General features: G+C 44.4%; 1 protein-coding gene across 8 annotated transcripts in view; it reads left to right on the plus strand.

Moving 5' to 3' along the window:
* TBC1D14 (TBC1 domain family member 14) overlaps positions 1 to 13,740 on the plus strand; it is a 106,857-nt gene that overhangs the window by 26,889 nt on the left and 66,228 nt on the right. Inside the window, exon 2 of one of the 8 annotated variants that reach the window (XM_073342587.1) lies at positions 424 to 488. The exons of 6 other annotated variants lie outside the window; for them this stretch is intronic. In XM_073342587.1, the coding sequence (XP_073198688.1) occupies positions 448 to 488 (41 nt within the window). In that variant the 5' untranslated portion in view covers positions 424 to 447. Of the gene's footprint in view, positions 1 to 423; positions 489 to 11,136; positions 11,446 to 13,740 lie in introns of those variants that run through there. One more of the 8 variants, XM_073342585.1, reaches the window with a different exon arrangement.

The following is a 13,740-nucleotide window of genomic DNA, read 5'->3' on the forward strand; positions in this document are numbered from 1 at the left end:
TTAGGAATCTGGTGCTTTTTTTTTTTTTTTTTTGGAGACTGACATTTTGTGTTCCGGAATGTACACTTTCATTGTGAGGAAAAGTCACTTGCCCTTTGTGGCTGTGAAGCCCTAGACATACGTGAACAGAGGATAAACCAATGCCATGTTGTCTGCGGACATCTAGAAACAATAGCTCTGAGCAAAGTTTAACTGCCTTTGTTCGTTGCAATGCCTGTTGACTCTGAATCTTAATGACCTAAATGTCAACAATTATTTTAGTGCTGATTAAATGAGTGATGGTCTTATGAAGGGCTATACAGCCTGCTGCATGTGGAGTCTTGTTTTGGAATCTCAACATAGAACTTAAAATGGGAGGGCTTAGAATGTGGGAGAAGTTTGATAAAATACTATTTTTTTTAATCTCCCCCCATTCTACCCAAGACAAGATGGAGCCATGTCTTCACTATGTCAAATGACAGCCGCATTGAACTGAAGAAGAGCTCTGGGTAAGCTTCTCTTTCCAACAGAAGTTGGTCCAATAAGATATTACCTTGTCTATTTTGTGTCTCGAACTGCATTGTAGTCAGAGGAGTGGGTGCACTGGGAGTAGGGGGCACCCAACAAGATTTGGAGGCCAACAAGGTACCAGTATTTGGATGTGACAGAAACTGCAAAGACAACCAGCACCTTAAATTAAGCAAATTGCTTGGATTTATCTGTTTTTTTAGCTTCCTTTCCAGTTAACTAACTGAGCATGGGTCCTTGACATAGCACAGGCAGAGGAAGATATGGCCACTGCCCCAAGAATTTACAGTGGAAGTCATACAGACAAAATTTCAATTAACCGATTCAGTTAGGTTTGAAACGGGTAGCCGCATTAGTCTGTATCAGCAAAAACAACGAGCAAGTCCTTGTGGCACCTTAGAGTTGGGCGTAAGCTTTTGTGGGCTATAACCCACTTCATCAGATGCATGGAGTAAAAAATACAGTAAGCAGGTATAAATATACAGCACATGAAAAGATGGGAGTTGCCTTACCAAGTGGGGGTCCGTGCTAATGAGGCCAGTTCAGTTAGGGTGGATGTGGCCCATTCACAACAATTTACACAATGGACCTTATATTAGTGTTTAGTTGCAGTTAGCTGACAAAGTGCTGAATAATGATTTCTTTGCCTGTGGCTAGTACTAAATCATTTTCAGGTCTTAGCTATGTGCCCCATGCTGGCCCTGTGTTTAGACATGGTTAAATTTCATAGTGTGGACCAGAGCTGGCTTTTTTTCTCCAAAAACATGGTGGTCATAATAACAATACCCAGTTCTCATATACCACTTTTTATCCGTACACTTCAAAGTGCTTTACAAGGGAGTTCAGTATATTATCCCAGTTTACAGATCGGGAAACTGAGGCACAGGGAGGGAAGTGACTTGCCCACAGTTACCCAGCAAACCCTGGAATAGAACCCAGGTCTCCTGATTCTCAGTCCAGTACCGTGTCCACTGGGCCAGGCAGACCTCACTGTGAGAGTTGAAGAATATAGTTTTTGGACATAAATTGTACCTTAATTTGTATTGCACAATTATATATATGAACTACAGTGATAAGTTAATGAGAAATGCCTGGGTAGAATTGTTCCTTACACTTGAAGGATCTCATGAGACATAAGCAATCAGTGTGTAACAAACTGTGTTGCAAAAGATGGTTCAGTCTATGAAATAGAATAGCAAATGCTGAAGGATAAATAAATAAAATCCGCAACAAAAACAAACCTGAAAGAGAACTATCCTCTTACTTCTAGACTTGAAAATCACAATAACATGGAAACTAGATTTCCTGTTTCTTATACCTTGTAATTCCTTTTTGCCTGCTTCTGTGTATACTTAAAGGAAAATGCTGCTACTGTACGTAGCTCCCTTTAGTAGTAATGTTAGTTTATTTTTGGTGGTGGACTAGCGGTGAGTTGTGAAAGACTCTATTAATACTTTTGTGTAAATTGAAATAGGAAGAACATGTGATTGCTAGGTTGGATTCAAGAGAAATGTGTGGAATTGGCCTTTCTGTGTACACTTCAATTCTTTGTGCAAATACCTAGCAGAGAATAGAACTAATACTTTATTTGTACATTTATTGTCCTAGCTTATCTTTTTGCTCTCAGCATAAGACTAGATTGTAGTTCTGCATCTCACTAGGAAGGAGAAATAGCATAGCAAGTACTAGTACCCTCCAGTGGGGGGTGAGAGGGGAAGGGGGGGTGGGAATCACATGACTACCATCTTTGTCAAAAGGATTCCACGGCCCTGGAAGCATTTCATTTGCGAAGTAGTGAATTTGAGCTTGGACATACTTAGGATGGAATGTACCTCAACTCAGAGGTACACTCACCTCTAGGCTTCATAGCATATTAGATTCTTGTCATTTGTGGAGGTGGCCAGAAAGGATGCCAGTCAGTGTCAATTATGGTTGCTTTTTGTAATATACTTGTCCAATGACAAACGGGCGGACCGTACAAAGGTCTGTTCATCCAGGTCGTCCAGTCTGCCTTCTTGAAGCAATGCAGCTTTGTTTCCTACAATACCTATTCTAGTGTTCATTCTAGTCTAGTTCTACAAGTAACGAGTGATATGATGTTTTGGGGGAATATGCAAGACTTTCACAACCGAATACAACTTGATATCAGGAACACTTCATGATGTGAATAGCCTAAATGTTTTATTAGCTTCAATTTACATACTCTTATACCTCTTGTTTGCTATTTTAAATTCTTCTAATTCCACAGTGTTTATACCTTTTTAGATATTTGTAGACTGTCCCAAGTTTTCTCTTAACCATGCTATATATTCAGCTCTTTTTGGTCTTCCTGTGTATGTCATGAGCTCATTGATATCTAAGACTTTTTTGTTTTGGAATTGGCTGAGGGAATGAAGATAGTTTGTGGTTAAAAATCCTAGCCCAGGGCCAGATTTACATCTTGGGCATTTCCAGGCACAGGGACTCAGAGCCTCCCCTGCCACCTGCAGCGGCCAGGAGCTGTGGCCACTTGTGGTGGCTCAGAGCCCCCCACCCCGCTTGCAGCACTGGTACCCTGCCACTTTTAACTTTTAGGTGCCTCCCTGCCCACAGAGCCCCACTGCGCAGCACCCCAACACACACAGACCTCTCCCACTGCCCAGAGCGGCCCCCCCCCCCGCCACACACCCCTTCAGAGACCCACTCTCCCAAGCCCTGCCCCACAGCTGCACTCCCTGTTGGGAGGTGACTCTGTCAAACAGGCTGAGTGAGGAGTGCTCCAGCAGGGCTGCTTGGGGCTATCTCCCCCCTCTGCTGGCCCTGGCCCAGCCCCTGCCAGGACCCAGGAGCGGCAACATTTGAATTTTTAGGCACCCCTAAAATATCCACACCCATAGGTACTGTGCCTAATGAAAACTCCGCCCTGCCCATGGCTCCAGATCTGATGATGACTATAAAGAAAATCTTTGCTCTTCCGAAAGTTTTGGCTATGCTTGATCAGAGTGTACAGAGTGTTTCCTACGGTAGCAGGTTAGGTTTGCCGTTGTTTTATCATCACACCATTCTTCCCTAGAATCATAGAAGATTAGAGTTGAAAGAGACCTCAGGAGGTCATCTAGTTCAACTCCCTGCTCAAAGCAGGACCAACCGCAACTAAATCATCCCAGCCAGGGCTTTGTCAAGCCAGGCCGTAAAAACCTCTAAGGATGGAAATTCCACCACCTCCCTAGGTAACCCATTCCAGTGCTTCACCACCCTGCTAGTGAAATAGTTTTTTCCTAATATCCACACTGCCTATTTCTGGATCTCCCCTGCTGCAACTTGAGACCATTGCTCCTTGTGCTGTCATCTGCTACCACTGAGAACAGCCGAGCTCCATCCTCTTTGAAACCCCCCTTCAGGTAGTTGAAGGCTGCTGTCAAATCCTCCCTCACTCTTCTCTTCTGCAGACTAAATAATCCCAGTTCCCTCAGCCTCTCCTCATAAGTCATGTGCCCCAGTACCCTAATAATTTTCGTTACCCTCTGCTGGATTATCTCCAGTTTGTTCACGTCCTTTCTGTAGCAGGGGCCCCAAAACTGGATGCAATACTCCAGGTGTGGCCTCACCAGTGCCGAGTGGAGGGGAATAATTGCTTCCTTCAATCTGCTGACAGTGCTTCTACTAATGCAGCCCAATATGCCATTAGCCTTCTTGGCAACAAGGGCACACTGACTTGTATCCAGCTTCTCGTCCATTGTAAACCCCAGGTCCTTTTCTGCAGAACTGCCGCTTAGCCAGTCAGTCCCCAGCCTGTAACAGTGCATGGGATTCTTCTGTCCAAAGTGCAGGACTCTGCACTTGTCCTTGTTGAATCTCCTCAGATTTCTTTTGGCCCAATCCTCCAATTTGTCTAGGTCACTCTGGACCCTGTTCAGACTCTCCAGCATATCTCCGTCTCCCGCCAGCTTAGTGTCCTCTGCAAACTTGCTGAGGGTGTAATCCATTCAGTCATCCATATAGTTAATGAAGATGTTGAACAAAACCGACCCCTTGGGCACTCTCCGCTTGATACCGGCTGCCAACTAGACATTGAGCCAGGTGATATTTCTGTAAATAATAGGAGTGACAAAGGTATGGATGATTGATATCTGAACATTGATAGAGATGGTAATATCTGAACACTTAAAAGGGAGGGTTGATCATTTGAGAGATGAGACTAAGCCCCATTGATGATGATACGGTTACCAATGTTGCTGTTTTACTGTCAGGTGCAATACAACCTGCCGCCTTGGTGATGACTTCACAATTAGGTGAGGTTTGAGGGATCTGAGCTAGGTTGGCAGACCTGATTGTGGATGAATGGGCGTGTAGACAGGGTGGGGAAATGGGAGGAGGGTGAATTGGGGATTAACACTTTCTCCCCTCCAACCACTTACTGTAAAATGTCTTTACGGTCTGAAAGTAAACAGGTAGTGGAAGATGAGAGAGTGGACACTAGGTTTCTCCCTTTTCCTAGTCAGTTTCCATAATCTCTCACCAAAACATTCCCCTTTCCCTCATTGTCTTCATATTTTCAATATGGAAAAACTGGCCAGCTTGTGTGTGTAGGAGGTGGGGCCACATCTCCTACTTTGAACACCAACTGCTTCTGACTAGTAGTGATTTCCATACTCCTTAATTAACTTCTTGATCTTATCTGTATCTTAATCTGATAACCAAAGAGGACCTTCAAGTTAACTATACTCCTGAGGGTATTGAGGCATGTAATCCATTCTTGTAAATAAGATTTTTGTGTTTGAGGTAGGTGTTCCTAAACCAGTAAAAATAGCTGAATTACAATACATACCCACACACATTGTGATGACATTAATTTGGGGGAAGGCACAAATGAAGGCCTAATAATCAGTTCTGGAATATGTGGTTCAGTGTTGCCTGTAATGGGTGCATATGTGCTCAGCAGAAACAAGGCATTGGGATAGTTTGCCAGTTTTTGATGGCAGGTTAATATAAAACACTGTAAACTACTAAGAACTGTTTACTTAGCTGTGAACATGTACTGGTCTAAATTGTATAGCCTTTGCTAAAGGAATAGTTTGTGATATGTAATAGTACATGTCATAAATGTAAAGGGAAGGCTAACCACCTTTAAATCCCTCCTGGCCAGAGGAAAAAACCCTTTCATCTGTAAAGGGTTAAGATGCTAAAGATAACCCCGCTGGCACCTGACCAAGATGACCAATGAGGAGACAAGATACTTTCAAAGCTGGTTTTACAGAGGTGATTCTTTTACTTTTTCTTCAATTAAAATTCTTATTTTAAGAACCTGATGGCTTTTTCATTGTTCTTAAGATCCAAGGGTTTGGGTCTGTGTTCACCTATGCAAATTGGTGAGGATTTTTATCAAGCCTTCCCCAGGAAAGGGGGTGTAAGGTTTGTGAGGATTCTGGGGGGAGAGAGACGTTTCCAAGCAGGCTCTTTCCCTGTTATATGTTCGTTAGACGTTTTGTGGTGGCAGCAATAAAGTCCAAGGGAAAAAGTAAAATAGTCTGTACCTTGGGGAAGTTTTAACCTAAGCTGGTAAAAATAAGCTTTTCATGCAGGTCCCCCCATCTATACCCTAGAGTTCAGAGTGGGGAAGGAACCTTGACATGGTGGCAGAGCAGTGGGATTAACTTGAAATCATTTTGAGATCAATTTGAGATTTTTTTTGAACCAGAAGCACAGATTTTTTTTTTTCCCAAAGGAAATTTTTTTTTTCCTTTGGGCTGCTGGAAAGCGGGTTTTAAGCTGAAAGCAGTTAGGTTTTTTTGTCTCTGCTTGGGGGCCAGAGCAGAAACAAAAGGTAATTATCTTTTGTGAGCTGGAGTTTTCTCTACCTGGAGGCAGGGTAGTTAACCTCCTGCAGGGAAATCCACAAGTCTTCACAGACCTGAAGTTGTTTTTTTTACCTAAGAGTATCTAGAGGGGTTTTCTGTCTATTTGCCTGGAGACAAAGGTGTTAGGGTTTTTTTTTATTTTTTTAAAGGATTTTTCTGTAGGCTGACCGTCACTATCAGAGAACATAGGTATCCAGTTACAGCACAACCTATATATAATATATTTTTGACAAACCAAGTTTTTTTTATTTCTAACTCTCGGGTGTAAAGTTAGTTAAAAACTAAGACAAACATGACAGAAACCAAGGAAACAGCCCAAGAGGCTGCCCACAGGAGAGCTATGGAGGCAAGGGAAAAAGAAAGGAAGCATGCTGAGGTGGAGAAGGAAAAAGAGAGGAAGCGTGCACTGGAGATGGAGAAGGCAAAGGCTGAGTGGAATCTACTGGATAACCCTAACCATCCTTCCCCAACAATCCACAAATGGGAGCGACTATGTCCACAGTATGATGAATCCAGTGATATTGCTGAATATTTTCTCACCTTTGAGAGACTGTGCACTCTCCATAAAATTCCTGAAGCTCACAAGATGACCACATTGGTCACAAAATTAACTGGAAGAGCTCTGGACATACTCAATAAGATGCCTATTGATGAGGCTTCTGGCTATAATAAATTCAAAGATTTGGTTTTAAAGCAATTTCAAATTACATCTGAAACGTACAGAGTAAAATTCTGAACCCTTAAGAGAGGGCTTGGACTAAGTAATGTGGTTCATCTAAACCAGATGAAGAATGTTAGATATTCCAAGGAAGGGGTGTCACTAGCTTTGACAGAATGTGTGATTTGATAGCTCAGGAGCAATTTCTGAATATGTCCAAGGAGGAAATAAAACAGTGTTTATGGAATAAAGAAATGGACTTGGCAGAAAGTCTCGATTCTTGTGCTGATCGATACGAGTAGTCCCAGACCGCGAGAGAGGCGGGGCAAGCCGGAACAAAACGGGTGGAGGGAGGAGAGAGGAACAACCCTGGTCGCAGTTGGAGCACATACTAGAAGGGACACCCTCAGACCACACCCTACTACTGGGGGCAGCCCAAGGCCCCAACTACACACCAAGAAGTACTCCAAACACCTTATCTTCCTGCCACACCATTCTCCAGCAACCCACCTCGCCCCAGTGACTCATCAGCTGGACGATGTTTTAAATATAACAAGCTGGGGCATGTAAAGGCCAACTGCTCCAAGAACCCCAACAGATTTCAGTTCATTGCCTCTGTATCACACCGGAGGTCCTCAGGCCCAGATACCTCCCAGATACCCTCGGAGCAGAAGGAAACTGAGTGTGGGCAGGAAGAAGGTCACCGCATGGAGGGACACCAGAGCACACGTGTCGGCTATCCATGCTTCCTTAGTGGACCCCAATTTAATAGACCCCGAGATCCAAGTGACAATTCAACCCTTCAAGTCCAACTCTTTGTTTGCCTACAGCCAAGTTGCCTGTCCAGTACAAGGGCTGGTCAGGAATGTGGACTTTTGCAGTCTATGATGATTATCCCATCCCCATGCTGTTGGGGGACGACTTGGCCAATCATGTGAAGCTAGCCAAGCGGGTGGGAATGGTTACCCGCAGCCAGGCTAAGCAAGCCGTCCCACCTAGCTCTGTTCTGGAAACTTCTACCAGGATCCGGTCAGAGGTGACGGACCCGGACCCCATGCCAACATCTACAACAACAGTAGTGGAGCCAGTCCCAGAGACCCAGACAGAGCCAGTCCCGGAACTGGCAGCAGCCAATAACCCTACACAAGAGGCTCAGCCGGATCCTGAACCCCAACATAATGCACCTACAGAGAGCTGTTCACAGTCAACGGAAACAGCCCCATCCCCTACATCGCTTCCAAAGGGACGACGCCTAGGTCCACAATCCAATGCGGAACTGATGTCTCTAGCATCAAGGGAACAGTTCCAGACTGAACAGGAAGCAGATGAAAGCCTCCAGAGAGCTTGGACAGTGGCTGGAGCAACCCACTGCCTCTCAGCTCTTCTAATTGATCCCAGTTTGTTGTAGAAAGAGGACTTTTATACAAGAAAACTCTTTCTGGTGGACACCAGGAAGACTGGCATCCTCAGAGACAGTTGGTAGTTCCAACTAAGTACCGGGTCAAGCTCTTGATCTTGGCCCATGATCACCCTAGTGGCCATGCTGGGGTGAACAGGACCAAAGACCATATGGGGGGGGGTCATTCCACTGGGAGGGAATGGGCAAGGATGTTTCTACCTATGTCCGGTCTTGTGAGGTATGCCAAAGAGTGGGAAAACCCCAAGACCAGGTCAAAGCCTCTCTCCAGCCACTCCCCATCATGGAAGTTCCATTTCAGCAAGTAGCTGTGGATATTCTGGGTCCTTTTCCGAAAAAGACACCCAGAGGAAAGCAGTACATACTGACTTTCATGGATTTTGCCACCCGATGGCCGGAAGCAGTAGCTCTAAGCAACACCAGGGCTAAAAGTGTGTGCCAGGCACTAGCAGACATTTTTGCCAGGGTAGGTTGGCCCTCCAACATCCTCACAGATGCAGGGACTAATTTCCTGGCAGGAACTATGGAAAGCCTTTGGGAAGCTCATGGGGTGAATCACTTGGTTGCCACTCCTTACCACCATCAAACAAATGGCCTGGTGGAGAAATTTAATGGGACTTTGGGGGCCATGATACGTAAATTCGTAAATGAGCACTCCAATGATTGGGACCTAGTGTTGCAGCAGTTGCTCTTTGCCTACAGAGCTGTACCACATCCCAGTTTAGGGTTTTCACCATTTTGAACTTGTATGTGGTCACGAGGTTAAGGGGCCATTACAGTTGGTGAAGCAGCAACGGGAGGGGTTTACACCTTTTCCAGGAACTAACATTCTGGACTTTGTAACCAACCTACAAAACATCCTCCAAACCTCTTTAGCCCTTGCTAAAGAAAACCTAAAGGATGCTCAAAAAGAGCAAAAAGCCTGGTATGATAAACATGCCAGAGAGCGTTCCTTCAAAGTAGGGGACCAGGTCATGGTCTTAAAGACGCTCCTCCAGGCCCATAAAATGGAAGTTTTATGGGAAGGGCCATTCACGGCCCAGGAGCTCCTGGGAGCTGTGTTAATTATCTCATAGCATTCCCCACCTCCAACCGAAAGCCTAAGGTGTACCATATTAATTCTCTAAAGCCCTTTTATTCCAGAGAATTAAAGGTTGTCAGTTTACAGCCCAGGGAGGAGATTATGCTGAGTGGCATGAAGGTGTCTCCTACGAAGGGAAAAGTGCTGGTGACACTGAAGAGGTGAACCTCTCCATGACCCTTGGGCTTGTGCAGCAACAACAGATCAAGGAACTGTGCGCTAGCTACGCGCCGATGTTCTCAGCCACCCCAGGACTGACTGAACGGGCATACCACTCCATTGACACCAGTAATGCTCACCCAATTAAAGTCCAACCTTACCAGCAGTCTCCTCAAGCTAAAACTGCTATAGAACGGGAGATCCAGGATATGCTACAGATGCGGGTAATCCGCCCCCTGGCAGTGCATGGGCATCTCCAGTGGTTCTAGTTCCCAAATCAGATGGGGAGATACGATTTTGCATGGACTACCGTAAGCTAAATGCTGTAACTCGCCCAGACAACTATCCAATGCCACACACAGATGAACAATTAGAGAAACTGGGACGGGCCCAGTTCATCTCTACCTTGGACTTAACCAAGGGGCACTGGCAGGTACCGCTAAATGAATCCGCCAAGGAAAGATCAGCCTTCACCACACATGTTGGGCTGTATGTATTTAATGTACTCCCTTTCGGGCTGCAGAATGCACCCGCCACCTTCCAAAGACTTGTAGATGGTCTCCTAGCGGGATTAGGAGAATATGCAGTCGCCTACCTTGACGATGTGGCCATATTTTTGGATTCCTGGGCAGACCACCTGGAACATCTACAAAAAGTCCTTGAGCGCATAAGGGAGGCAGGACTAACTGTTAAGGCTAAGAAGTGTCAAATAGGCCTAAACAGATTGACTTACCTTGGACACCAGGTGCGTCAAGGAACTATCAACTCCCTACAGGCCAAAGTGGATGCTATCCAAAAGTGGCCTGTCCCAAGTCAAGCAAACAGGTCCAATCCTTCTTAGGCTTGGCTGGATATTACAGGCAATTTGTAGCACAATACAGCCAAATCACCGCCCCGCTGACAGACCTAACCAAAAAGAAACCGCCAAATGCCGTTCAGTGGACCGAAGAGTGTCCAAAGGCCTTTAACCAGCTTAAAGCAACACTCATGTCTGACCCTGTACTAAGGCCCCAGACTTTGACAAACTGTTCCTAGTAACCACAGATGCGTCTGAGTGTGGTGTGGGAGCAGTTTTAATGCAGGAAGGACCAGATCAAGAATTCCACCCTGTAGTGTTTCTCAGACAGCTTCTTGCTGAGAGGGAAAGCAATTGGTCAGTCAGTGAAAAAGAATGTTACGCTATTGTCTAAGCTCTGGAAAAGCTACGCCCATACGTTTGTGGGCGGCGTTTCCACCTGCAAACCGACCATGCTGCGCTACAGTGGCTTCATGCCGCCCTGGGAAATAACAAACTTGTTCGGTGGAGTTTAGCTCTTCAAGATTTTGATTTCGACATCCAACACATCTGAGGAGCTTCTAACAAAGTGGCTGATGCACTCTCCCATGAAAGTTTCCCAGAATCAACTGGTTAAAATCGTCCTTGAGCTGTGGAAAATATTGTTAGTCTTTATATACTTGGTAGTATATTTAGAGGTACATGTGTCTTATTAACTCTGTTTTCTCCTAGAGCTCCAGGAAGAAATCACAGCCAATGTTCCCCCCCCATCTGTGTGATTTGGGGGGCATGTCATAAATATAAAGGGAAGGCTAACCACCTTTAAATCCCTCCTGGCCAGAGGAAAAAACCCTTTCACCTGTAAAGGGTTAAGAAGCTAGGATAACCTCGCTGGCACCTGACCAAAATGACCAATGAGGAGACAAGATACTTTCAAAGCTGGAGGGGGGGAGAAACAAAGGCTCTCACTGTCTGTCTGTTGCCTTTGCCAGGACCAGAGCAGGAATGCAGGTCAGAACTCCTGTAAAGGATTAATAAGCAATCTAGTTAGATATGCGTTAGTCTGTTTTGTTTAAATGGCTGACCAAATAAGGTATGCTAAATGGAATGTATATTCCTGATTTTGTCTTTTTGTAACTTAAGGTTTTGCCTAGGGGGATTCTCTGTGTTTTGAATCTGATTACCCTGTAAGGTATTTACCATCCTGATTTTACAGAGGTGATTCTTTTACTTTTTCTTCAATTAAAATTCTTCTTTTAAGAACCTGATTGCTTTTTCATTGTTCTTAAGATCCAAAGGTTTGGGTCTGTGTTCACCTATGCAAATTGGTGAGGATTTTTATCAAGTCTTCCCCAGGAAAGGGGGTGTAGGGTTTGGGAGGATTTGGGGTGGGGGGGGGAAAAGATGTTTCCAAGCGGGCTCTTTCCCTGTTATATATTTGTTAGACGCTTGGTGGTGGCAGCAATAAAGTCCAAGGGCAAAAGGTAAAATAGTTTGTACCTTGGGGAAGTTTTAACCTAAGCTGGTAAAAATAAGCTTAGGGGGTTTTTCATGCAGGTCCCCACATCTGTACCCTAGAGTTCAGAGTGGGGAAGGAACCATGACAGTACATATATATATAAACTGGTTAATTTGAGATATTTAGCAGACATCAGAATTACTACATTTCATAGCTGCTATTGGCCTTTTCAGGGAGAGATTGTGTGTGTGGGGGGTGTGTTTTGTTTTTTTAATTGAAGCAGGCCAAGTGGGGCATAGACTTACGTTGTATGCAACTGTATAACAGTTTCCATAATTGCAATAATATTTGTCTTATGAGAACAAAGCACTTGGAGATGTTGAGCTGGTTAGGTTACTAAAAAGCTTATCAGTCATAAATTAAATAGAAGGGGTGCCTTAAACACTGCAGTACTCTAGAATACATTCCATTGCAGCTGCATCAGGCAAAACGAGTGAACCAGCTGCAGGGAAGAGTGAACATTTTCCCTTAAATATAAATTTTAAAATCCTGGTTTTGTAATACTTATATGGAGGGCACGGGAGATTTTTGTATTTGAGTTTCTTCTCATTTGTGCATGGGTTTTTGTTTCAAGGCATCTGGAGTAATTGACTCTGTTTTCATGTCCTCTTAGCCAAATGCATGAGCTGTTTATCAGATTTCCTTTAAGACTACTGTTGTCACTGTACTAGGATATTTTTGCTTCAAGTGCCACTTGTTGCTACCACCAATTAGCTCCACCAATGGTAACAATGTTGGGAGCATGAGTGAAAGAAGGGAGCAGCTGATACTGTAAACACAGGATCATCTAATCCTGCTCAGAGAAGGTCTATACAAAACTGCATACAAAGGCTGATGGCCAGTGGTATCTTTTCTAAACTAACACTCTCATTGTTCGTTACCACCAGGTGACCTGAACTTGTGATGGCAACAGGTGGGAAAATTTCAACCAACACTTGTAGATGAAACCAAAGGAGGGCATTTCAGATATTGTCTATAATAAGTCTTGATAATGTCACTTCCATATTGAAGGCCTTATATATACAAGTACAGTTTCCCTAGACTTTCCCATGCTTACTGCTGTCAGTGCAGTCCCAGTGGTGCCCAGTGTCCTGGTAGCTGCTGACGTTTTGTGTAAACTTGCTGTAAGCAGGGTTAAATGACATGTTACTGGAAAGCCTGTCATTCTTCCTTGAAACTTGTGTATACTAGCACTTCTGCTATCACTAGGCCCTTTCGAGCTGCAACAGTGGGATATCTGAGAGAGAAATAGTCTCATGCGGACACTGTGTATACCGGGGGTCGGCAGCCTTTCAGAAGTAGTGTGCCGAATCTTCATTTATTCACTCTAATTTAAGGTCTCACGTGCCAGTCATACATTTTAACGTTTTTAGATGGTCTGTTTCTGTAAGTCTATAATATACAACTGAACTATTGTTGTACATAAAGTAAAAAAGGTTTTTAAAATGTTTAAGAAGCTTCATTTAAAATTTAAATTTAAAATACAGAGCCTCCCCCCCCCCGGACTCGTGGCCAGGACCTAGGCAGTGTGAGTGCCACTGAAAATCAGCTTGCCTGCTGCCTTTGGCACGCATGCCATAGGTTGCCTACCCCTGGTGTATACATTATTTTGTCAATAATGGAAGATATTTTTAGGAACTTGATTAGGTAAGAATTTCTAGTAGGTAAGACATAAAGTTGGAGATAGCTTGTATGGGGTGCTACACAAAGAAGGGAATCCCTGCCTTGAAGTCACTTACCCTCTGAAGGTACAACTGGTACTACACAGGACAGTGCAGTACGTACCG

The sequence above is a fragment of the Lepidochelys kempii genome, chromosome 4 (genome assembly GCF_965140265.1).
Source record: "Lepidochelys kempii isolate rLepKem1 chromosome 4, rLepKem1.hap2, whole genome shotgun sequence".
In the NCBI taxonomy this organism is placed as follows: Eukaryota; Metazoa; Chordata; order Testudines; family Cheloniidae; genus Lepidochelys; species Lepidochelys kempii.